The sequence below is a fragment of the Pyrgilauda ruficollis genome, unplaced genomic scaffold, assembly GCF_017590135.1.
Source record: "Pyrgilauda ruficollis isolate IOZ18807 unplaced genomic scaffold, ASM1759013v1 scaffold189, whole genome shotgun sequence".
In the NCBI taxonomy this organism is placed as follows: Eukaryota; Metazoa; Chordata; class Aves; order Passeriformes; family Passeridae; genus Pyrgilauda; species Pyrgilauda ruficollis.
In genome coordinates this window covers 687,634-708,610 of record NW_024517984.1, presented here as the reverse complement: position 1 = coordinate 708,610, position 20,977 = coordinate 687,634, and the positions used below count along the sequence as shown (strand labels likewise).

The following is a 20,977-nucleotide window of genomic DNA, read 5'->3' as shown; positions in this document are numbered from 1 at the left end:
CGGGCTGACTCAGCCGCCCCGGGGGGGTCCCGGCGTGCCGGGGCGGGGGCTGCCCGGGGCCCCGCATTCCTCCTGCGCCTGGGCTTTGAGTCAGCGCCCGGCCCGCCCGGACGTGCCCGGCTGCCGGCCCCGCATTGCTCGGCTTGCCGGCGCTCCCTGCCCGCGGGCGCTGCTGCGGGGACAGCGGCGCTCGGCCCTGTCCTCGCTGGTTTGGGGACAATGGGGACAGCGGCGCTCGGCCCTGTCCTCGCTGGGATGGGGACAGCGGCACTTGGTCTGTCCTCGCTGGGATGGGGACAGCGGCACTTGGTCTGTCCTCGCTGGGATGGGGACAGCGGCACTTGGCCCTGTCCTCGCTGGTGGCCCTGCTGAGCACTGGCCAGCTCGGTACACCGGTGCCCCGTGAGCAGCTGTGGGTGCCGTGTCGCTTCTGTGTCCTCTGTGCCATGTCCTGTGTGCCATGTCCCCTTCATGTCCTGGGTGCTATATCCTGGGTGCCGTGTCCCCCCATGTCCTGAGTGCCATGTCCTGAGTGCAGTGTCCCCTCCATGTCCTGGGTGCCGTGTCCTGAGTGCCATATCCTGGGTGCCATGTCCCCCCGTGTCCTGGGTGCTGTGTCCCCTCCATGTCCTGAGTGCTGTGTCCCCTCGTGTCCTGGGTGCCGTGTCACCTCCATGTCCTGGGTGCCATGTCTCCCCGTGACCTGGGTGTCGTGTCCCCCGCTGTGTCCTGGGTGCCATGTCTCCCCGTGACCTGGGTGCCATGTCCCCCTGTGTCCTGGGTGCCATGTCACCTCCATGTCCTGGGTGCCATGTCCCCTGTGTCCTGGGTGCGCTGTCACCTCCATCCTGGGTGCCATGTCCCCTGTGTCCTGGGTGCTGTGTTCCCCCGTGTCCCGCCTGCCAGAGGGAGGCACTTCCTCCCCCAGCCCGGCCACCTCCACGCCATTGTCCCGGCGCTCCCGAAGGACTTCCCGGCGGAAAGGCTGGCCCTTCCGGAGCCCTGCGGCCGTGCCAGCTCCCCTGCCAGGGCTTAGGACCTTCCTTGGGGTCCCCGGAATCTTCCTTTGGGGTGGGGGGTCCCTTCAGCATCACCTGAAGGGGCTGGGGGCACATCCAGCCCGGAATGCCAATGTCCCCCATGGCACTGCCCTTCCTGGGGGAGGTCACCCCTGGGAGGTGCTGCCTGTCCTGGGACAGCCCCGTGCTGCCCGAGCCCCTCCGGCCTGAGGGGTGTCTGTCCGGGATGAGGGGTGTCCATCCCACACGAGGGGTGTCTGTCCGGCCTGAGGGGTGTCTGTCCTGGATGAGGGGTGTTTGTCCAGGCTGAGGGGTGTCCATCCCACATGAGGGGTGTCTGTCTGGCCTGAGGGGTGTCTGTCCCACACGAGGGGTGTCCATCCCGGATAAGGGGTGTCTGTCCCACACGAGGGGGGTCTGTCCTGGATGAGGGGTGTTTGTCCAGGCTGAGGGGTGTCCATCCCACATGAGAGGTGTTTGTCTGGGATGGGGGCGTGTCTGTCCTGGATGAGGGGTGTCCATCCCACACAAGGGGTGTCCATCCTGGATAAGGGGTGTCCATCCCACACGAGGGTGTCTGTCCTCGATGAGGGGTGTCCATCCCGGATGAGGGGTGTCCATCCCACACGAGGGGTGTCCATCCCGGATAAGGGGTGTCTGTCCCACACGAGGGGTGTCCATCCTGGATAAGGGGTCCCCATCCCGGATGAGGGTGTCCATCCCACACAAGGGGTGTCCGTCCCACACGAGGGTGTCTGTCCCCCCTCCCCGCTCCCGGGGCTCTGTCCCTGCTGTCCCGCATTCCCTGGCACGCGGCTCGGCGCTGTCGGCCGGACACGCCGCAGCTGCCGGGGCTGCGGAGGGATCAAAGCCCGGCCGGGGGGGCCGGGGGTGTTTACACGGACGCGGTGTTCAGAGCAGCCCCTCCCTCTTGTTTTCCCCGCCAGCGCAGCGAGGTTTGAGGGGGGGTCACTGTGACTCCTCTTCCCACCCCCATGCATGGGGATGGGGGCTCAGCCATGGGAGGGGCTCTGGGAAGGAATGGGGGGAGCAATGACTCTGTCAGTCTGTCCCTGAGGCCATTCGGGGTCCCTGTGTCCCCTTCCAGCTCTGGAGATGAGGCTGACCCCATTATTTGGGGGTGTCAGGGTGTGACAAACTCTGGGGAAGCAGCTCCGGTGTCCCCCAAGTGTCCCCTCCCCAGGGCACCCACCAAAATGAGTTGGAGGGGTTTGGGGGGTTGGACCTACCCACCCACGAGCCCCCTTTGTGCCCCCCAGGCTGCTGGTGGGGGCCCCCCAGGACGCGGAGCCGGTGAACGGGACACGGACGGGCGCCGTGTACGCCTGTCCCCTGAGTGCCACCACCCGCGACTGCCAGCGCCTGGCCATCGAGCTCAAGGGTGGGTGACCGCCCCCCCGGGGTGTGTGACCACCCCAAAACCCCCCCAGGAGCGGGGACCCCCTCTCAGGCCGGCTGTTCCCCCGCAGATGAGCCGGACAAGGCCATCATCGAGGACATGTGGCTGGGGGTGACAGTGGCCAGCCAGCGGCAGCCACCGGGGAGGGTCCTGGTGAGTCGGGGGCACCGCGGGGCTTTGCACACCCAGATCCTTGCACACCCTGATCCTTGCACACCAAGACCCCAGATCCTTGCACACCCAGATCCTCACACACCCAGATCCTTACACACCCAGATCCTTGCACACCCAGATCCCGGATGCTTGCACACCCAGATCCTGGTTCTTTACACACACACCCCCTTGGGGTGTCCCCACACCTTTGGGGTGTCCCCTGAACCTCAGTGTCCCTGCTGTCCCCAGGCCTGTGCCCACCACTACACGTGGGTGCTGTGGCTGTCCCTGAGCTGTCCCCTGTCCCTGAGCTGTCCCCTGTCCCCGTGCCAGGCCTGTGCCCACCACTACACGCGGGTGCTGTGGTCAGTCCCTGAGCTGTCCCGCTCCCCTGCCAGGGCTTAGGACCTTCCTTGGGGTCCCCGGAATCTTCCTTTGGGGTGGGGGGTCCCTTCAGCATCACCTGAAGGGGCTGGGGGCACATCCAGCCCGGAATGCCAATGTCCCCCATGGCACTGCCCTTCCTGGGGGAGGTCACCCCTGGGAGGTGCTGCCTGTCCTGGGACAGCCCCGTGCTGCCCGAGCCCCTCCGGCCTGAGGGGTGTCTGTCCGGGATGAGGGGTGTCCATCCCACACGAGGGGTGTCTGTCGTGGATGAGGGGTGTCTGTCCTGGATGAGGGGTGTCTGTCCTGGATGAGGGGTGTTTGTCCAGGCTGAGGGGTGTCCATCCCACATGAGGGGTGTCTGTCTGGCCTGAGGGGTGTCTGTCCCACACGAGGGGTGTCTGTCCTGGATGAGGGGTGTTTGTCCAGGCTGAGGGGTGTCCATCCCACATGAGAGGTGTTTGTCTGGGATGGGGGCGTGTCTGTCCTGGATGAGGGGTGTCCATCCCACACAAGGGGTGTCCATCCCGGATAAGGGGTGTCTGTCCCACACGAGGGTGTCCGTCCCACACGAGGGGTGTCCATCCCGGATAAGGGGTCCCCATCCCGGATGAGGGGTGTCCATCCCACACGAGGGGTGCCCGTCCCACATGAGGGTGTCCATCCCACACGAGGGTGTCCATCCCGGATAAGGGGTCCCCATCCCGGATGAGGGGTGTCCATCCCACACGAGGGGTGTCCATCCTGGATAAGGGGTCCCCATCCCGGATGAGGGGTCCCCATCCCGGATAAGGGGTGTCCATCCTGGATGAGGGGCGTCCATCCCACACAAGGGGTGTCCGTCCCACACGAGGGTGTCTGTCCCCCCTCCCCGCTCCCGGGGCTCTGTCCCTGCTGTCCCGCATTCCCTGGCACGCGGCTCGGCGCTGTCGGCCGGACACGCCGCAGCTGCCGGGGCTGCGGAGGGATCAAAGCCCGGCCGGGGGGGCCGGGGGTGTTTACACGGACGCGGTGTTCAGAGCAGCCCCTCCCTCTTGTTTTCCCCGCCAGCGCAGCGAGGTTTGAGGGGGGGTCACTGTGACTCCTCTTCCCACCCCCATGCATGGGGATGGGGGCTCAGCCATGGGAGGGGCTCTGGGAAGGAATGGGGGGAGCAATGACTCTGTCAGTCTGTCCCTGAGGCCATTCGGGGTCCCTGTGTCCCCTTCCAGCTCTGGAGATGAGGCTGACCCCATTATTTGGGGGTGTCAGGGTGTGACAAACTCTGGGGAAGCAGCTCCGGTGTCCCCCAAGTGTCCCCTCCCCAGGGCACCCACCAAAATGAGTTGGAGGGGTTTGGGGGGTTGGACCTACCCACCCACGAGCCCCCTTTGTGCCCCCCAGGCTGCTGGTGGGGGCCCCCCAGGACGCGGAGCCGGTGAACGGGACACGGACGGGCGCCGTGTACGCCTGTCCCCTGAGTGCCACCACCCGCGACTGCCAGCGCCTGGCCATCGAGCTCAAGGGTGGGTGACCGCCCCCCCGGGGTGTGTGACCACCCCAAAACCCCCCCAGGAGCGGGGACCCCCTCTCAGGCCGGCTGTTCCCCCGCAGATGAGCCGGACAAGGCCATCATCGAGGACATGTGGCTGGGGGTGACAGTGGCCAGCCAGCGGCAGCCACCGGGGAGGGTCCTGGTGAGTCGGGGGCACCGCGGGGCTTTGCACACCCAGATCCTTGCACACCCTGATCCTTGCACACCAAGACCCCAGATCCTTGCACACCCAGATCCTTACACACCCAGATCCTTACCCAGATCCCAGATCCTTACACACCCAGATCCTTGCACACCCAGATCCCAGATCCTTACACACCCAGATCCTCACACACCCAGATCCTTACACACCCAGATCCTTGCACACCCAGATCCCGGATGCTTGCACACCCAGATCCTGGTTCTTTACACACACACCCCCTTGGGGTGTCCCCACACCTTTGGGGTGTCCCCTGAACCTCAGTGTCCCTGCTGTCCCCAGGCCTGTGCCCACCACTACACGTGGGTGCTGTGGCTGTCCCTGAGCTGTCCCCTGTCCCTGAGCTGTCCCCTGTCCCCGTGCCAGGCCTGTGCCCACCACTACACGCGGGTGCTGTGGTCAGTCCCTGAGCTGTCCCCCCCCCAGTGCTGAGGTGACCCCCCCTCCCCGCTCCAGGCACGGATTACATGCTGCAGCGGGAGACGTGGGACCTGCACGACTTCTCCTACCCCAACAAGAGGATCGGCAACACCTACATAGGTGGGGGGAGCCCCGGGGGGGTTGGGGGCGAGGAGGAGGAGGAGGAGGTTTGGAGGGGATGGATTTAGAGGGGTGGGGGGCCCAGGGAGGCTTGAAGACCCCTCTGGGACGGTGAGACCGGGGGGCAGTGGTGACATTGGGGTGACATCGGGTATATGGAGGGAGAAGGGCTGAGGAGGAGCTTTGGGGGCTGTGAGCTTTGGGTGTGGATGTTAAAGGCACGAGGGACACGTGGGGACACTTAGAGACACTTAGGGACACTTAGGGACACTTAGGGACACTTAAGGAGGGTGTGAGCAGTTCCCAGTGCTCCCCCTGAGATACCCGGGGCTGGAGGGACCCAGGACGGGATGCGGGGCCTCCGGGGGGTGGAGGGGACACGAGGGGGTCTCGGGGGGTCCCCGTGCCCTCCCTGACGCGGCCCCCGCAGGGTACACGGCCGAGGTGGGCAGCGCGGTGCTGCAGCGGGACGCGGTGACCGTGGTGACGGGCGCGCCGCGGTACCGGCACACCGGAGCCGTGCTGCTGCTGAGCCGCGGCGCCCGGCAGACGCTGAACCGGAGCCTGCTGCTCCCCGGGCCGCAGGTCGGCTCCTACTTCGGCAGCGCCCTCGCCCTGGCCGACCTCAACAACGACGGGTGAGGGGCCGCGACCCCCCGGCTCACCTGGGGCTCACCTGGGGCTTCCTGGAGGTCACCTGGGCTGGGGTCTGCCAGCTCCTGAGGGTGGGGCGGCTTAGGATGTCCTGAAGCTCAGGTGGGCTTGGACCCCAAAGTTCCCATGGGTGGGGGTCTCACCTGGAGCACCCTGCAGCTCCCAGGGGTGGGGGTCTCACCTGGGATATCCTGTAGCTCCCAGGGGTGGGGGTCTCACCTGAGAAATCCCACAGATCCTGAGGGTGGGGGTCTCACCTGGAGCACCCTGCAGCTCCCAGGGGTGGGGGTCTCACCTGGGACATCCTGCAGCTCCCATGGGTGGGGATCTCACCTGGAGCACCCTGCATCTCCCATGGGTGGGGGTCTCACCTGGAGCACCCTGCAGCTCTCAGGGGTGGGGGTCTCACCTGGGATATCCTGTAGCTCCTAGGAGTGGGGGTCTCACCTGGGAAATCCCACAGATCCTGAGGGTGGGGGTCTCACCTGGGATATCCTGCAGCTATCAGGGGTGGGGGTCTCACCTGGGATATCCTGCAGCTCTCAGGGGTGGGCGTCTCACCTGGGATATCCTGTAGCTCCTAGGGGTGGGGGTCTCACCTGCAGCACCCTGCATCTCCCATGGGTGGGGGTCTCACCTGGAGCACCCTGCAGCTCTCAGGGGTGGGGGTCTCACCTGGGATATCCTGTAGCTCCCATGGATGGGGGTCTCACCTGGGATATCCTGTAGCTCCTAGGGGTGGGGGTCTCACCTGCAGCACCCTGCATCTCCCATGGGTGGGGGTCTCACCTGGAGCACCCTGCAGCTCTCAGGGGTGGGGGTCTCACCTGGGATATCCTGTAGCTCCCATGGATGGGGGTCTCACCTGGGATATCCTGTAGCTCCTAGGGGTGGGGGTCTCACCTGCAGCACCCTGCAGCTCCTGAGGGTGGGGGTCTCACGTGGGACATCTCACAGCTCCTGAGGGTGGGGGTCTCACCTGCAGCTCCCAGGGATCCCTGTGCATCCCAGCTCTGGGCTGGGGAGGTTTTTTTGGGGGTTTTTTTTTGGTGTCTCCCCCACTCCAGGCCTGTGGGGTCAGGGCCGTGTCACAGCCCCCAGCACCCCGCTGCTGTCCCCACAGGTGGCAGGACCTGCTGGTGGGGGCCCCCTACTACTTCGAGAGGAAGCAGGAGGTGGGGGGCGCGGTGTTCGTGTACATGAACGAGGCTGGGGGCTTCCAGCAGCTCCCCAGCCTGGTCCTCACCGGGCCCAGCTACTCCGGGTTTGGCTTTGCCCTGGCCAGCATCGGGGACATCAACCAGGACGGGTTCCAGGGTGAGCTCCTTTGTGGGGAGCCGCTTTTTGGGGAGCCACGGGGGGGCTCAGGAAAGGAGAGGGTGTGGGGGGGGGTCTTTGGAGAGGTGTGGGGTGAAGAGGAGGAGATGGGGATAGGTTGGAGGTCCTGATTGTCCCGTTATTCCTTCTGTCTCCTGTGCTGAGTTTGTGGGGTCTCACAGGAAAGGGGGACCCCAGACATGGCCAGGGCTGCCTGGCTGGGGCTGGGGCTGGAGTTTGGGGTCCCAGGGAGGGCCCTGGGGGGCTGACCCTGCTCTTGTCCCCCCAGATATCGCCGTGGGGGCTCCTTTCGAGGGGCCTGGCAAGGTCTACATCTACCACAGCAGCGCCCTGGGGCTGCGGGACCGACCCCGGCAGGTAACGGCCCCGGGGACCCCGAGCCAGGGCCTGGACCCCTCCCCAGGATCAGGCCTTTGGACACCCCCCGAGACCCCCACTCCAGGGCACTGGGTGAGACCCCCTGCCCCCCAAATCCAGGTGATCAGCGGGGCAGAGCTGGGCCCCACCAAGATAAAAACCTTCGGGTACTCGCTGAGCGGGGGGCTGGACATGGACGGGAATTCCTACCCGGACCTGCTGGTGGGCAGCCTGAGCGAGAGAGTCGTGCTGCTCAGGTACAGCCATGGGGACAGGGGACAGGTGTCCTGCCACCGCTGCCACCCCTGGGGTGGGCACGGAGCAGGGGGGCTCAGCCCAGCCCAATTCCTGCCCAGAGCCCGGCCCGTGATCAACATCCTGGACAAGACCTTCACGGTGACCCCCAGCAAGGTGGACCCTGCCCAGTGCACGCCCAAGTCCTGGTGAGTCCCAGGTGTCCCCGGTGTCCCCGTGGCTGCTGGTGGCACCCCTGGCTCGGCTCACAGCCCCTTTGTCCCCCCAGCATGACGGTGACCCTGTGCTTCTCCTACAACCAGAGCGCGGGGGACCCCAACTACAGCGAGAGGATCAGTGAGTGGGGGGGTGCTGGGGGGACACGGGGACATGGGGACACGTTGTGGGGGGTGTTGGACAACTGGTGCTGTCCCCCAGCCCTGCAGTACACGCTGGAGGCCGACAAGGACCGGCACCCGCCCAGGGTCAGGTTCTCGGGGTCCCAATCTGCCACCTACACCGGGGACTTCTCCATGCCCGACACCCGCTGCCAGTCCCAGGAGCTCCTGCTGCTGGTGAGCGTCCTTCCCTCCATCTTCCATCCATCCTTCCCTCCATCCATCCATCCATCCATCATCCATCCATCCATCCATCCATCCATCCATCCATCCATCCATCCATCCATCCATCCATCCATCCATCCATCCATCCATCCATCCATCCATCATCCATCCATCCATCATCCATCCATCCATCATCCATCCATCATCCATCCATCATCCATCCAACCATCCATCCATTCATCATCCACCCACCTCCATCCCTGTGATCACTCTCTGGGGTCTCTCACTGGGCTGGCAGCAGCAGAGGGGGACCCCAGCCGTGGCTGGAGCTGCCTTTGGGTCCAGGCAGGATCTGTGTGTGGTTCCCACCCTGCAGGACAATGTCCGGGACAAGCTGCACCCCATCGTGCTCTCCATGAACTACTCCCTGCTGGAGAGGCCCAGAACCTTCCAGCTGGGCCCCCACTCCCTGGACGCCTTCCCCGTCCTCAACCAGGACCAGTCCCACGAGAACGAGACCAAGGTGAGCTGGGCGGGGGGACACGCTGGGGTGCCCCGGGGGTGGCAGCGACTCAGGGGACATCCCTGTCCCTGCAGATCGAGTTCCAGAAGGAATGTGGCTCCGACAACCAGTGCTACAGCAACCTCCAGCTGCGGAGCAGCTTCGTCACCGAGCAGAACCAGCCGCTGCCCAGGTGACAGCAGGGCCCTGCGTGTCCCCTCATCCCCCCAGGGGTGTCCCTGTGCCACAGGATGTCCCTGTGCCATGGGATGTTCCTGTGCCACCGTGTGTCCCTATTGTGTCCCCTCTTCCCCCTGGGGGTGTCCCTGTGCCACGGTGTGTCCCTGTGCCATGGGATGTCCCTATACCACGTTGTGTCCCTGTGCCATGGGATGTCCCTGTGCCACGGGGTGTCCCTGTGCCACATTGTGTCCCTGTACCACAGGATGTCCCTGTGCCACTCTGTGTCCCTGTGCCATGTTGTGTCCCTGTGCCATGGGATGTCCCTGTGCCACGGGATGTCCCTGTGCCACGGGGTGTCCCTATGCCATGGGATGTCCCTGTACTACGGGATGTCCCTGTGCCACGTTGTGTCCCTGTGCCATGGTGTGTCCCTGTGCCACGGGGTGTCCCTATACCACGTTGTGTCCCTGTGCCATGGTGTGTCCCTGTGCCATGGTGTGTCCCTGTGCCACGGGGTGTCCCTATACCACGTTGTGTCCCTATACCATGTTGTGTCCCTGTGCCACGTTGTGTCCCTGTACCACGGCTGACCCCGCTGTGCGCGCAGGGTGAACGGCACCCAGGTGCTGCAGTACAGCCGGGACGTGCGCAAGCTGCACCTGAGCATCAACATCACCAACGTCCCCACGGCGCCCTGGAACGGCGAGGACGCCCACGAGGCCCTGCTGAACGTCACCGTGCCCCCCAGCCTGCTGCCCTCCTCCGTCCGCCCGGTACGGGGGGCACCCGGGGCCCCGAGTCCCACCGGGAGCAGCTGGGCTCGGCCAGGAGGATCCTGACCCTCTTGTCCTCCCCAGAGCGGAGCCTGCACCTTCGGGGAGACAGTGCTGTGCGAGCTGGGGAACCCTTTCAAGAGGAACCAGAGGGTGAGAGCTGCCCCCAGCTGCCCCCCAGCTGCCCCCAGCTGCCCCCCGGCCCTTCCTGGGGGGCTCAGCAGGGCTGAGCTGCTCCCTGTGCCCCCGAGTGCAGGCTGAGCTGACCATCACCTTCGAAGCCATCGGGATCATGCTGGACACGCGGGAGGTGGCGGTGTGGCTGGACCTGTCCACGTGAGTGGGAGGGGCGGGACGGGGGCGGGGATGGTCCCGGTGGGACCGGGGAGATGCCGATCCCGGTGCCCCATGCCGGTGCCCCGGCAGGCAGAGCACCCAGGAGGATCTGCAGCCCGTGCTGGCCAAGCTGCTGGTGGATTACAGCATCCAGTCCTCGCTGAGCATGTGAGAGTCCCCTGCACCCCTCTGTGTCCCCTGGACCCCTTTGTGTCCCCTGCACCCCCTCTGTGTCCCCTGCACCCCTCTGTGTCCCCTGAACCTCTCTGTGTCCCCTGGACCTCTCTGTGTCCCTTCCACTCTCTCTGTGTCCCCTGCACCCCCTCTGTGTCCCCTCCACTCTCTCTGTGTCGCCTGCACCCTCTCTGTGTCCCCTGCACCCTCTCTGTGTCCCCTGCACCCCCTCTGTGTCCCCTGGACCCCTCTGTGTCCCCTCCACCCTCTCTGTGTCCCCTTCACCCTCTCTCTCTCCCCTGGACCCCCCTGTGTCCCCTCCATCCCCCCACCCGAGTCTGGCTGTGCCAGCCCTCCGTGTCCCAGGACTGGGGCAGCAGTGGGATGTCCCCTGTGCCCCTGACACCGTTCCCGTTCCCAGAGCCTCCTCCCACATCCAGTCCTACTTCAGCGGGACCGTGGTGGGCGAGTCGGCCATGAAACAGGAGCAGGACGTGGGCAGCCCCCTCACCTTCGACTTCCAGGTGAGCTGGGCGTGGCCGGCGCCGGGGGGAGGCGGATTTGGGAATGGGGGAGGAAGGCGGATTTGGGAACGAGGGAAGGAAGCGGATTTGGGAATGCGGGAGGAAGGCGGATTTGGGAACGAGGGAAGGAAGCGGATTTGGGAATGCGGGAGGAAGGCGGATTTGGGAACGGCGGACTGCACCTCCCGCCCTGCCCGCAGGTGACCACCAAAGGCGAGTCCCTGGGCACGCTGGGCACCATCCTGCTGGGGTTTGAGTGGCCCTACGAGATCCCCAACGGCAAATGGCTCCTCTACCCCACGGAGATCCTGGTGAACGGCAACGACACGTGTCACCCCCCCGGGGGGCTCATCAACCCCCTCAACCTCACCGTGAGTCACCCGGTGCCCTCAGGGCCGTGCCCCTGCCCCACCGCGGGGGTCCTTCAGCCCCCCGGCACAGCCCTGATGGGGTTGGTGTCCCCCCTCAGCTGCTGCAGGACCAGGCTCCAGCCCGGCAGAGGCGGGAGCTGGAGCCCCCCGAGCCGGGCGAGCCCCCGGTCACCTTGGCCACCGGCCGGCGCCCGAGGTCCGAGGCGGTGCTGGTGAGTGGGGGCTGCAGGGGAAGATGGGGTCGGGCAGCACATCCCCCCTCCCGGGTCACTGTCCCCGCCGCTCCCTGGCGCCGGGGCGGTGCTTGGTGCCCCCTGACCGCCGTGTCCCCCAGAGCTGCTCGGCGGGCACGGCGCGCTGCGTGTGGTTCGAGTGTCCCCTGCTGCACACGCAGCTGCCCTCCAGCTTCAGCCTCCGCGCCCGCGTGTGGAACAGCACCTTCATCGAGGTGAGCCGGGCTGCGGGCGCGGGGCTGAGCCTGGGGCGCTGTTAAACTGGGCTCCGGGTCTGCCAGGGCTCAGCTCAGGAGCTCCAGCCACCCCTGTGTGTCCCTGCTGTCACCTGTGTGCCCCCTCCGTCTGTGTGTCAGCCATCATCCGTGTCTCTGTCATCGTCCATGTCCCCATCATCCATGTCCTTGTCATCCATGTCCCCATCATCCGTGTCCCCATCATCCGTGTCCCCGTCATCCGTGTCCCCATCATCCATGTCCCCATCATCCGTGTCCCCATCATCCATGTCCCCATCATCCATGTCCCCATCATCCATGTCTCCATCATCCATGTCCCCATCATCCGTGTCCCCATCATCCATGTCTCCATCATCCATGTCCCCATCATCCGTGTCCTTGTCATCCGTGTCCCCATCATCCATGTCCCCATCATCATCCACGTGCTGTGCTCTGTGCGTGCCGTGCCGTCCCTGTCCCTCAGCCGTGTCCCCCTGTCCCCAGGAGTTCCGGGACTTTGACCGTGTGAAGGTGGCGGGCACGGCCACGCTGTTCCTGCGCTCGCAGGTGCCCACCATCAGCATGAGGAACCACACGGTGCGGGTGAGCCGGACTGGGCCGGACTGGGATGGGTGGGACTGGGATAGACTGGGCGGGAGTGAGGCAGACTGGGCGGGACTGGCACAGACTGGGTGGGACTGGGCCGCTGGAGCCCCGAGCCCCAGCGAGGCCCTTCCCACGCCCCCAGTTCTCCGTGGACGTGGACTCGGAGCTGCAGGAGGAGCAGCCGGCCGAGATCGCGCTCTGGCTGGTGCTGGTGTCGGTGGCAGCGGGGCTGCTGCTGCTGGGGCTCATCATCCTCCTCCTCTGGAAGGTGAGGGGGGTCCCAAATCCCCTTCCCGGGGAGGAGGGGGTGCAGGAGCCGCGCTGGGACCCGACGGGCTCGTGTCACCCGTGGCCACCTCCTCCCTGCCCGGCGAGGGGTGCCAGGGACTGGAAGATTGTCCCCTCAGCTGGAAGGTGTCCCCCGCGGGTGGCAGGTGTCCCCAAGTGGGAGGTGCCCTCCCGGGAGGAAGATTCCCGGCTGGAGAGGCAGGAGGAAGAGGAGCAGAGGCATTCCCAACGTGTCTTGGGGCGCAAAACACTTTGGGGTGTGCGCCCAAAGCGGGGCTGGACCTCCTTCCCTGTGGCTGCACTGCAGGGACTGGGGGACCCCCAGACCCCCCTGGGGGCACCCCCAGCTGCTTGAAGCCCCCTCTTTTACCCGGAGGGGTCGCTGGGTCTGCAGGACCCCCCCACCCCACAGCATCCCTGTGGGGCATCTCCCTGCGCCGCTCCCCCCACCTGCCGGGGGAGTACCCAGGACCCCCCCCAGCCCCTGTCCCACCCCCCTGACCCTGTCCCCTTCCCTGCAGTGCGGGTTCTTCCGGCGGGCCAACACCCGGGCCATGTACGAGGCCAAGGGGCAGAAGGCGGAGATGAGGATCCAGCCGTCGGAAACCAAGCGGCTCACGGACGACTACTAACGGGGGGCACCCCCCGTGCCCCCCCGGGCGCCGCCTGGTAATGCCCCGTGGGGCCGGGCTGCAGCGGCATCTTCCTCCTCTTCAGCCTCCTCTCCTCTTCCTCTGTCCCGCAGGGTCCCTGCGGGCTCCGCGGGCTCTCCAGGATCGCCGCTCCCTTTGTTCTGCTCTTCGCCGCCTCGGGGGTCTCTCTCCCTCTGCCGGCCCCTCTCCGGCCCCTCACTGACGCCGTGTCCCCTCTCTGTCCCCCTCGCAGTGTGACTTTTTCCAGCGGACCCGCTATTACCGGATCATGCCCAAGTACCACGCGGTGCGGATCCGGCAGGAGCAGCGCTACCAGCCCGGGGGGCTCCTGCCCCGCCGCCGCCGCAAGAAGCTCTGGGTGACCAAGTGGCAGGAGCCGGACAAGTACTACTGACCCCCAGCCCCCCGCCCGGGCCCCTGCCAGGGGGGCTCTGACTTTGCACAAGCGCATCTCCCCCTGCCCCTTCCCCTTCCCCTCAGACGCGGCCGCCGCCGGTCTTGGCTCCCGCAGCCCCTCCCGGTTCTCCCGGGGGGCTCCCGCAGCCCCTCCCGGTTCGCCCGGGGGGCTCCCGCAGCTCCTCCCGGTTCGCCCGGGGGGCTCCCGCAGCCCCTCCCGGTTCTCCCGGTGGGCTCCCGCAGCTCCTCCCGGTTTGCCCGGTGGGCTCCCGCAGCCTCTCCCCGCCCCCCCGGGGGGCTCTTGCACGCTCGTGCCTTGCACGCTTGTGGGGGCGACCCCCCAAATGTGCCCCCCCGCTCCCCGAAGTGCTGCTGGCCTCACCGAGTGCCTTCCCCCCGCTCCGCAGACACTCCGCTCGCCGCCTCCCTGTCCCTTGTCCCTTGTCCCCAGCCTCCCTGGGACACGGCCCGGCCCCTGGGGACACGTCCCTGCAGGCCGGGACACGCTCGCCCCCCTGCCCTCGGCAATGGGTGCGGGACCCCTCTGCTTTCCCCGGGGGGAGCTCGTTCCCTCCTGCACCCCCTCCTCACCCCAAACCCCGCGGGGGTCTCCCCCTCCACACCCCATGGGGGTCTCCCCTGCTGACCTCAGACCCCACGGGGGTCTCCCCTGCAGACCCCAGACCCCTCCTGCTGTTCTCGCAGCTTTGCCTTGGGGGGTGCAGCCGTGTCCCCCCCATTCCCGCCCCTCGCCCCCCGCCCCGGGGGTCCCTGTCCCGCCCCGCGGGGTTAAATTATTCCGTGTTTTGGTGTTTCGGTGTCGAGTCCTGGCGTCTGGTCGGTACCGGGGGCGGCTGGGGAGGGGGTCCCGCGCCCCCAGCCCCCCAGCCGGCCCCCAAACCCGGGGTGGGGGGATGATGATGAACCCGGGGTGCAGGGGGTGATGGGGGGGTAATGCTGGGTTTGGGGTGGGCTCAGACCTCCCAAAACCTTCAGGAAAGGCTCAAACCCCCAAAAAACACCCCGGGAAGGGGTCTGGGACCGCCGAGGGGCTGATGGGAGCCCCGGTTATGCAAATCAGAGCTGGTGCGTCAGCGAGGGGTGGGGTTAGCTCCAGGATGGGCGGGGCCCAAAGCAGTGCGGGCGCTGATTGGCAGCGAGGCGCGAGCTGATTGACAGCGAGGCGGGCAGCATTAACTCCACTGAGGGGCGTGGCTCACGGTGATTGACAGCGGGGCGGGCAGCATAAACTCCACTGAGGGGCGTGGCTCACGATGATTGACAGCGAGGCGTGCCTAGCGGTGAAGCCGGATTGGCACTGGGGATGGGCGGGGTTTCCTGCATAACGGGCGCTGATTGGCTGGGGTTCGTTGATCGACAGCGGGTGTGTTGTTTGCGCGCGGCGCGGCGGGGGCGGGGCCGGGCCCGGGGGCTTGAGGGGCGCTGAGGGGACCCTGGGGGGACCCTGAGGGGACAACGAGGGGACAACGAGGGGACACTGAGGGGACAGCGGGGCCATGCGGCTGCTGCGGTGCCTCGGGAAGCGCGCGGCGCTGGCCGGCGTCCCCACCTACATCGAGCACTTCAGCAAGTTCTCGCCGTCGCCGCTCTCCATGAAGCAGTTTCTGGACTTCGGTAAATAAAGGAACCCCCCTCCCCGCCCCCGACCGCGACCCCGGCCCAGCCCCGGGACCCCCACCCTGCTCCGGCACCGGGACACCCCTCAGCCCCCCGCCTCGGCGGGGACAGCCGGTGTGAGGGGAGGGAGCTCCGTGCACAGCCCCGGAATTCCTGCCTCCCTTCCCGGGAATTCCCGACCCCCTGCCCGGGAATTCCTTCACACCCCCGCCCCGGGAAACCCTAACCCTTCCCAGGGAGTTTCTCCCCTCCGCACCCCCTAAACGCGGGGGGCTCTGGGGGCTGCCCCCCCTCACTGAGGGTGTGGTAACCCTGACCCCCCCCAAATATCCCTTTGTTATTGGGGGCGGGGGGTTTAGCAGCGCCCCCCGGGTGAATAAGTGGCATTGGGATGTGGTTTCCTCACAGGCCCCTTGTGGGGGTGGCCCCTCTGCCCCCCCAGACCCCCTCATTTGGGGCACATCCTGACCCCCCACCCCCCCAGTAAATACCCCCTGTGAGGGACCCCCGGCCCTGCACCGGCCTGGCCCCCCCAGGTGGGCAGCTGGGACCCCCCAATCTGCTCCAATGACCCCGGCGGGGGGGATGTCCCCCCATGGCTGTCACCCAACCTTGCCCCCTCTTGTCTCCTGCTCCCCAGACAGGGGCTGGGGGCTGCACTCCGGGGTCCTCCCTGTCCCCCCAGCTCCATCCCCATGTCCCTTGTCCCCAGGGATCCAGGCCTTTGGGGTCAGCTGTGCCCCCCCTGCTCAGCTCCTGGTTGGGGACCCCTCTCTGTGTCCCTGGGGTCCCCTGGGCCTGCTCTGGGTTCTGGTGCTGGCCCAGCTCCTTCTCCCCTCCCATCTGCACTCGGGGGTCTCCCAGCCCCAGTTTGGGCTGTTCTGGGTGGCGCTGGGCACCCAGCCTGTCCTCGCAGTGGGCTGAGCACTGTCCCCACCCTCAGCCCTCCCTGTCCCCCCGCCAGAGTCCCCCAGTGTCCCCCAGCCAAGGACCAGGACCTGCTGCTGTCCCCTGTCCCTGCTGCCAAAGGGGTGGCAGTGCTGCCAGCGCTGGCTCTGGGGGGCTCACCCGTGTCCCCCCGTGTCCCCCCGTGTCCCCCCGTGTCCCCAGGCTCCAGCAATGCCTGTGAGAAGACGTCGTTCGCCTTCCTGCGCCAGGAGCTGCCCGTGCGCCTCTCCAACATCATGAAGGAGATCAACCTGCTCCCGGACCGGGTGCTGCGCACGCCCTCCGTGCAGCTGGTGCAGAGCTGGTCAGTGTGGCCCTCGGGGACACGGGGACACTGCCAGGGGGCTGCTGGCACTGCCACCCGCGCTCCTGCGCTGGCTGGGCAGCTGGCACCGCTGGGGGTGCCACCACTGCCACTCGCCTGGGGTCCCACTGCCACGGGTCCCCCCACTCGCCTGGGGTCCCACTGCCACGGGTCCACTTGTTGTCACCTTCCTGGGTCCCCTGCACAGCTCCCATTGCCACTGTGGCTCCTGTCACCGCCCTGGGAGTTCCGCTGTCGCCTCGGGTGCCACCACCACTGTGTGTCCCACAGCTGTCACCAGCTGTCCTCCCCTGCTGGCACAGGGGGTACACAGGGAGGGGTGGCAGGCAGGGCACTCCCCAGCTGGTGCCACGCCGTGCCCTTGGGTGACACGGGCTGCAGGTCCTTTGGGGACACTCCTGTGCCAGCGGGGTGTCCCAGCCAGCGGGGGGGACACCAGTGCCACAGGATGTCCCTGTCCTGGGTGGGTCTGAGTGTCCCTTTAAGTGCCATGTCCCCGTGCCAGTGCCAGCAGTGTGACCCTTTTTCAGGCCACCACGTGACACGTTGTTTGTCCGGTGTCCTGGGCTGCTGCCAGCAGGGTCAGGCTGTGCCAGGGGGTCCGGCCGTGCCACCCCCATCACAGCCCCAACCCCATCAGAGGGCCAGTGTCCCCAGGTGTCCCCAAGTGCCAGCAGTGTGGTGGGACAGTGACCCCTGGTGCAGCAGATTTTGGGGTGGGGGCCTGGGCTGAGGGGCGCTGGCCCCTGGCCCTGCGTGCTGTCACCTGGGGTCACTCTCTGCTTGGGGGTGTCAGCTGGGGGATGACCGTGTCCCCCCAGGTACGTGCAGAGCCTGCTGGACATCATGGAATTCCACGACAGGGACCCCGAGGACCAAGCCACGCTGGGACAGTGAGTCGGGAGGTGACGGCGTGTCCTTGTCCCCCGTCCCGGGGTGTCACCCTGAGGTGCCACAGGAGCTGGCTGTGGGTTTTGCCAGCGCCTGCAACTCCCGGGGATCCGGGCCTGGAGCGGGGCTGTGCCTGGGGCGGGTGTCCCCAGCGCTGTCCCTGTCCCCTGTGCAGGTTCACCAACGCGCTGGTGACGATCCGGAACCGGCACAACGACGTTGTCCCCACCATGGCGCAGGGGGTGATCGAGTACAAGGAGACGTACGGGGACGACCCCGTGTCCAACCAGAACATCCAGTACTTCCTGGACCGCTTCTACCTGAGCCGCATCTCCATCCGCATGCTCATCAACCAGCACAGTGAGCCTGGGGGGCTGCCGGCCCAAGGGTCCTCCCAGCCCCAGGGAGTTCCTCAAGGTTCTCCCTGCCCCAAGGGTCCTCTCCTAACCCCAGGGGTCTGTCCTGAGGGTCCCCATCATCACTGGGTGTCCCCAGAGTGTCCCCCCAGCCACAGGGGTCTGTCCTGAGAGTCACCACTAATCCCAGGGATCCTATCTTGGGCGTCTCCCTGGTGTCAAATGTTTCCCCCCACAGCCCCAGGGTGCCCTGGGGGTGTCCCTGGGGGTGTCCCCGAGGGTGTCCCTGGGGTGCCCCCAGCTCTTTGTCCCCTCCCCAGCCCTGCTCTTCGATGGCAGCACCAACCCCGCACACCCCAAACACATCGGAAGCATCGACCCCCACTGCAACGTGGCCAACGTGGTGAGAGGTTGGTGGGCTCTGGGGTCCCACCCCCACTGCGGGGGCACTTCGGGGGGTGGGGGTTGCTTGGAAGTCCCCCTGGCACCACTCGTGTCACACGTTTGGGGTGGCCTCAGCCAAACTGTCCCCTGAGCTGTGCAGGAGACACCAGGAACGTCCTCAGGATCTGTGGGAATGGGGAATGTTTGGGGGTGGGGGACCCAAAGGCTGCCCCTGTTGGTCCTGGGGGTGCTGAGCCCTCTGTCCCCTCCTTTGCCAGACGCCTACAACATGGCCAAGCTGCTGTGTGACAAATACTACATGGCCTCGCCCGAGCTGGAGATCGAGGAGGTCAACGGTGAGGGGACAGTGGGGCTGAGGGGACAACAGGGCTGAGGGGACAGCGGGGCTGAGGGGACAACAGGGCTGAGGGGACAGCAGGGGTAAGGGGACAGCAGGGCTGAGGGGACAGTAGGGGTGAGGGGACAGTGGCAGTGAGGGGACAGTGGATTGAGGGGACAAGGGGCTGAGGGGACACGGGGGGCCCAGGCAGGGGGATCGTGGGTGGCTCCTTTGGGGTTGGGGATTCTCAGGTGGTTCCTTTAGGGTGGGGACCCTGGGGCAGGGGGATTTTTGTGTGGCTCGTTCTGGGTTGGGGGTCCCTATTTCAGGGGGTTCTCAGCTCCTTTAGGGTTGGGGTCCCTGTAGCATGGGATATTTGGCTTATCTAGGTGTGGGGGTCCCTGTGGTGGGGGGTGACCCTTCCAGGCCTGGGGCAGGTTTAGGGTCAGGATTGTCCCCACCAATGCCAGTGTCCCCTCCAGCCTGCAACGCTGAGCAGCCCGTGAGCATCGTCTACGTCCCATCCCACCTGTACCACATGCTCTTCGAGCTCTTCAAGGTAGCCCAGCCCTTTGGGGGGGTCTCGGGGGGCTGTGGGGGACCCCCTGACCCCCCCGTGGCTCTGTGTCCCCAGAATGCCATGAGAGCCACGGTGGAGAGCCACGAGAACAGCCCCCGGCTGCCGGCCATCAGGGTGATGGTGGCCCTGGGCCAGGAGGACCTGTCCATCCGGGTGAGGGACCCCAGCCCACCCTGGGGAGGGGGGATGTGGGGAGGGGGGACAGGAGCAGCATTGTCACCTGCTCTGGTGTCCCCAGATGAGTGACAGGGGCATGGGGGTGCCCCTGAGGAAGATCGAGCGGCTCTTCAGCTACATGTACTCGACAGCCCCCACCCCCCAGCTGGGCTCCGGGGGGGCCCCCCTGGTATGTGGCCCCCCCCCCAGGGGCTGGGGACCCTCGTGGGGAGGGGGACAAGGAGGGGGGGCTGCAGCTGAGGGGGGCTGGGGGTGTTTGAGGGGAGCTGGAGTGGCTTGGGGAGGTTTGGGGGTCATTTGGGGACCTGGAGTGGCAGGGGGTGCTTTGAGGGTGGCATGGGGAGGTTTGGGGTTGGCTGGAGTGGCCTGGGAGTGTTTTGGGGGTGATTGGGGTGAGCTGCAGTGGCACTGGGGGGTTTGGGCTTGGCCTGGGACCTTCTGGGGACGTTTAGGCTGGCATGGGGACATTTGGTGGTGTGGGGGTGCTTGGAAGTGGCACAGGGACACTTGGGCGTGATGTGGGGACCCTTGGGGTGACAGGGGCACCCTTTATGGTGGCATGGGGACCCTTTATGGTGGCATGGGGACACTTCGGGGTGGCATGAAGCACTGAGGGACTACAGTGGGACCCTTTAGGGTGGCATGGGGACACTTTGGAGTGGCAGGGGGACCCTTTATGGTGGGATGAGGACACTTTGGGGTGGCATGGGGACACTTTGGGGTGGCATGAAGACACTTTGGGGTGGCACGGGGACACTTTGGGGTGGCAGGGTGCCCCTGTGGCCATTCTGGAGCCCTTTGATGGTGCCACCGTGACCGCTGGCAGTGCCGGGGACACTCCTGGCACTTCTTGGGGCACTGTGGGGAGGCCAAGGGTGCCCTGAGGGTCCCCCCCCCAGCCCTGGGGACACCCCCACCCCAATTCCCTGCCCCCCCAGGCCGGCTTTGGCTACGGGCTGCCCATCTCCCGCCTCTATGCCAAGTACTTCCAGGGGGACCTGCAGCTCTTCTCCATGGAGGGCTTCGGCACCGACGCCGTCATCTACCTGAAGGTGAGTGCCTGTCCCCAGAGCCGCCTTGGGGGGGGTCTCAGGACCCTCGCTGAGCCCCCCGTGCCCCCCAGGCGCTGTCCACGGACTCGGTGGAGCGGCTGCCCGTGTACAACAAGTCGGCGTGGCGGCACTACCAGGCCAGCCAGGAGGCGGGGGACTGGTGCGTGCCCAGCACCGAGCCCAAGAACACCTCCACCTACCGCGTGCCCTGAGCCCCCCCGGGCCCCCCCGGCCACCGGGACCCCTCAGCCCCCACCACGAGGTGTCCCCGAGTGCCCCGGGGGGTGTTTGGCATTCCGGTTCTTTGGGTTCCTTGGGAAGTGTGGGGTGTGGGCGTGTCCTGGTGTCCCCGCCTTGGTGGCGCTTAGGGACGGAGCTGGGGGGGTTGGAGCAGCGCCTTTTGTTCCCTCACCGTCTCCCCCAAAGTCCCCACCCGCCCCGGGGGTGTCCCCATCCCAGCAAGGGACTGGTTCTGTCCCAGTAGGACCAGTAGCACTTCCCAGCACCCACAGCCCTGATGGGGTGGGGGCACCTGAGCCCCCCCTCCCTCGCCATGTTCCTGTCCCTGCTCCCCCCTGATGTTGCACTACTGAGCTGTCCCCACCCCCCCACTTGCTGTGACCTGCTCAACCCCCCC

General features: G+C 66.8%; 2 protein-coding genes and 1 long non-coding RNA gene across 3 annotated transcripts in view; all 3 read left to right on the top strand.

Annotated features, from left to right (window-relative positions):
• Positions 1-14,546, top strand: part of ITGA3 (integrin subunit alpha 3) — a 19,793-nt gene extending 5,247 nt beyond the window's left edge. The window contains exons 2-27 of the mRNA XM_041465392.1: positions 2,300-2,421; positions 2,510-2,592; positions 2,842-2,861; positions 4,360-4,481; positions 4,570-4,656; positions 5,166-5,249; positions 5,680-5,887; positions 7,027-7,220; positions 7,510-7,598; positions 7,719-7,855; positions 7,955-8,041; positions 8,122-8,189; positions 8,271-8,407; positions 8,772-8,918; positions 8,993-9,090; positions 9,688-9,853; positions 9,938-10,006; positions 10,110-10,189; positions 10,280-10,357; positions 10,785-10,887; positions 11,088-11,258; positions 11,357-11,470; positions 11,593-11,706; positions 12,211-12,309; positions 12,455-12,580; positions 13,486-14,546. Of these exons, the coding sequence (XP_041321326.1) occupies positions 2,300-2,421; positions 2,510-2,592; positions 2,842-2,861; positions 4,360-4,481; positions 4,570-4,656; positions 5,166-5,249; positions 5,680-5,887; positions 7,027-7,220; positions 7,510-7,598; positions 7,719-7,855; positions 7,955-8,041; positions 8,122-8,189; positions 8,271-8,407; positions 8,772-8,918; positions 8,993-9,090; positions 9,688-9,853; positions 9,938-10,006; positions 10,110-10,189; positions 10,280-10,357; positions 10,785-10,887; positions 11,088-11,258; positions 11,357-11,470; positions 11,593-11,706; positions 12,211-12,309; positions 12,455-12,580; positions 13,486-13,647 (2,965 nt within the window). The 3' untranslated portion in view covers positions 13,648-14,546. The remainder of the gene's footprint in view (positions 1-2,299; positions 2,422-2,509; positions 2,593-2,841; positions 2,862-4,359; positions 4,482-4,569; positions 4,657-5,165; positions 5,250-5,679; positions 5,888-7,026; positions 7,221-7,509; positions 7,599-7,718; positions 7,856-7,954; positions 8,042-8,121; positions 8,190-8,270; positions 8,408-8,771; positions 8,919-8,992; positions 9,091-9,687; positions 9,854-9,937; positions 10,007-10,109; positions 10,190-10,279; positions 10,358-10,784; positions 10,888-11,087; positions 11,259-11,356; positions 11,471-11,592; positions 11,707-12,210; positions 12,310-12,454; positions 12,581-13,485) is intronic.
• LOC121352424 lies at positions 3,800-5,012 on the top strand. The gene is made up of 3 exons (XR_005954928.1): positions 3,800-4,481; positions 4,570-4,652; positions 4,992-5,012. It is a non-coding gene; the product is annotated as an uncharacterized LOC121352424 (long non-coding RNA).
• Positions 14,547-15,071: 525 nt separating the features above from the next.
• On the top strand, positions 15,072-20,767 carry PDK2 (pyruvate dehydrogenase kinase 2). The gene is made up of 11 exons (XM_041465345.1): positions 15,072-15,284; positions 16,398-16,539; positions 17,382-17,453; positions 17,627-17,811; positions 18,128-18,217; positions 18,470-18,547; positions 19,014-19,090; positions 19,166-19,264; positions 19,350-19,457; positions 20,227-20,340; positions 20,412-20,767. The coding sequence occupies exons 1-11, from the start codon at positions 15,167-15,169 to the stop codon at positions 20,550-20,552; spliced, it is 1,224 nt and encodes a 407-aa protein (XP_041321279.1). The 5' UTR covers positions 15,072-15,166; the 3' UTR covers positions 20,553-20,767.
• Positions 20,768-20,977: the final 210 nt, after the last annotated feature.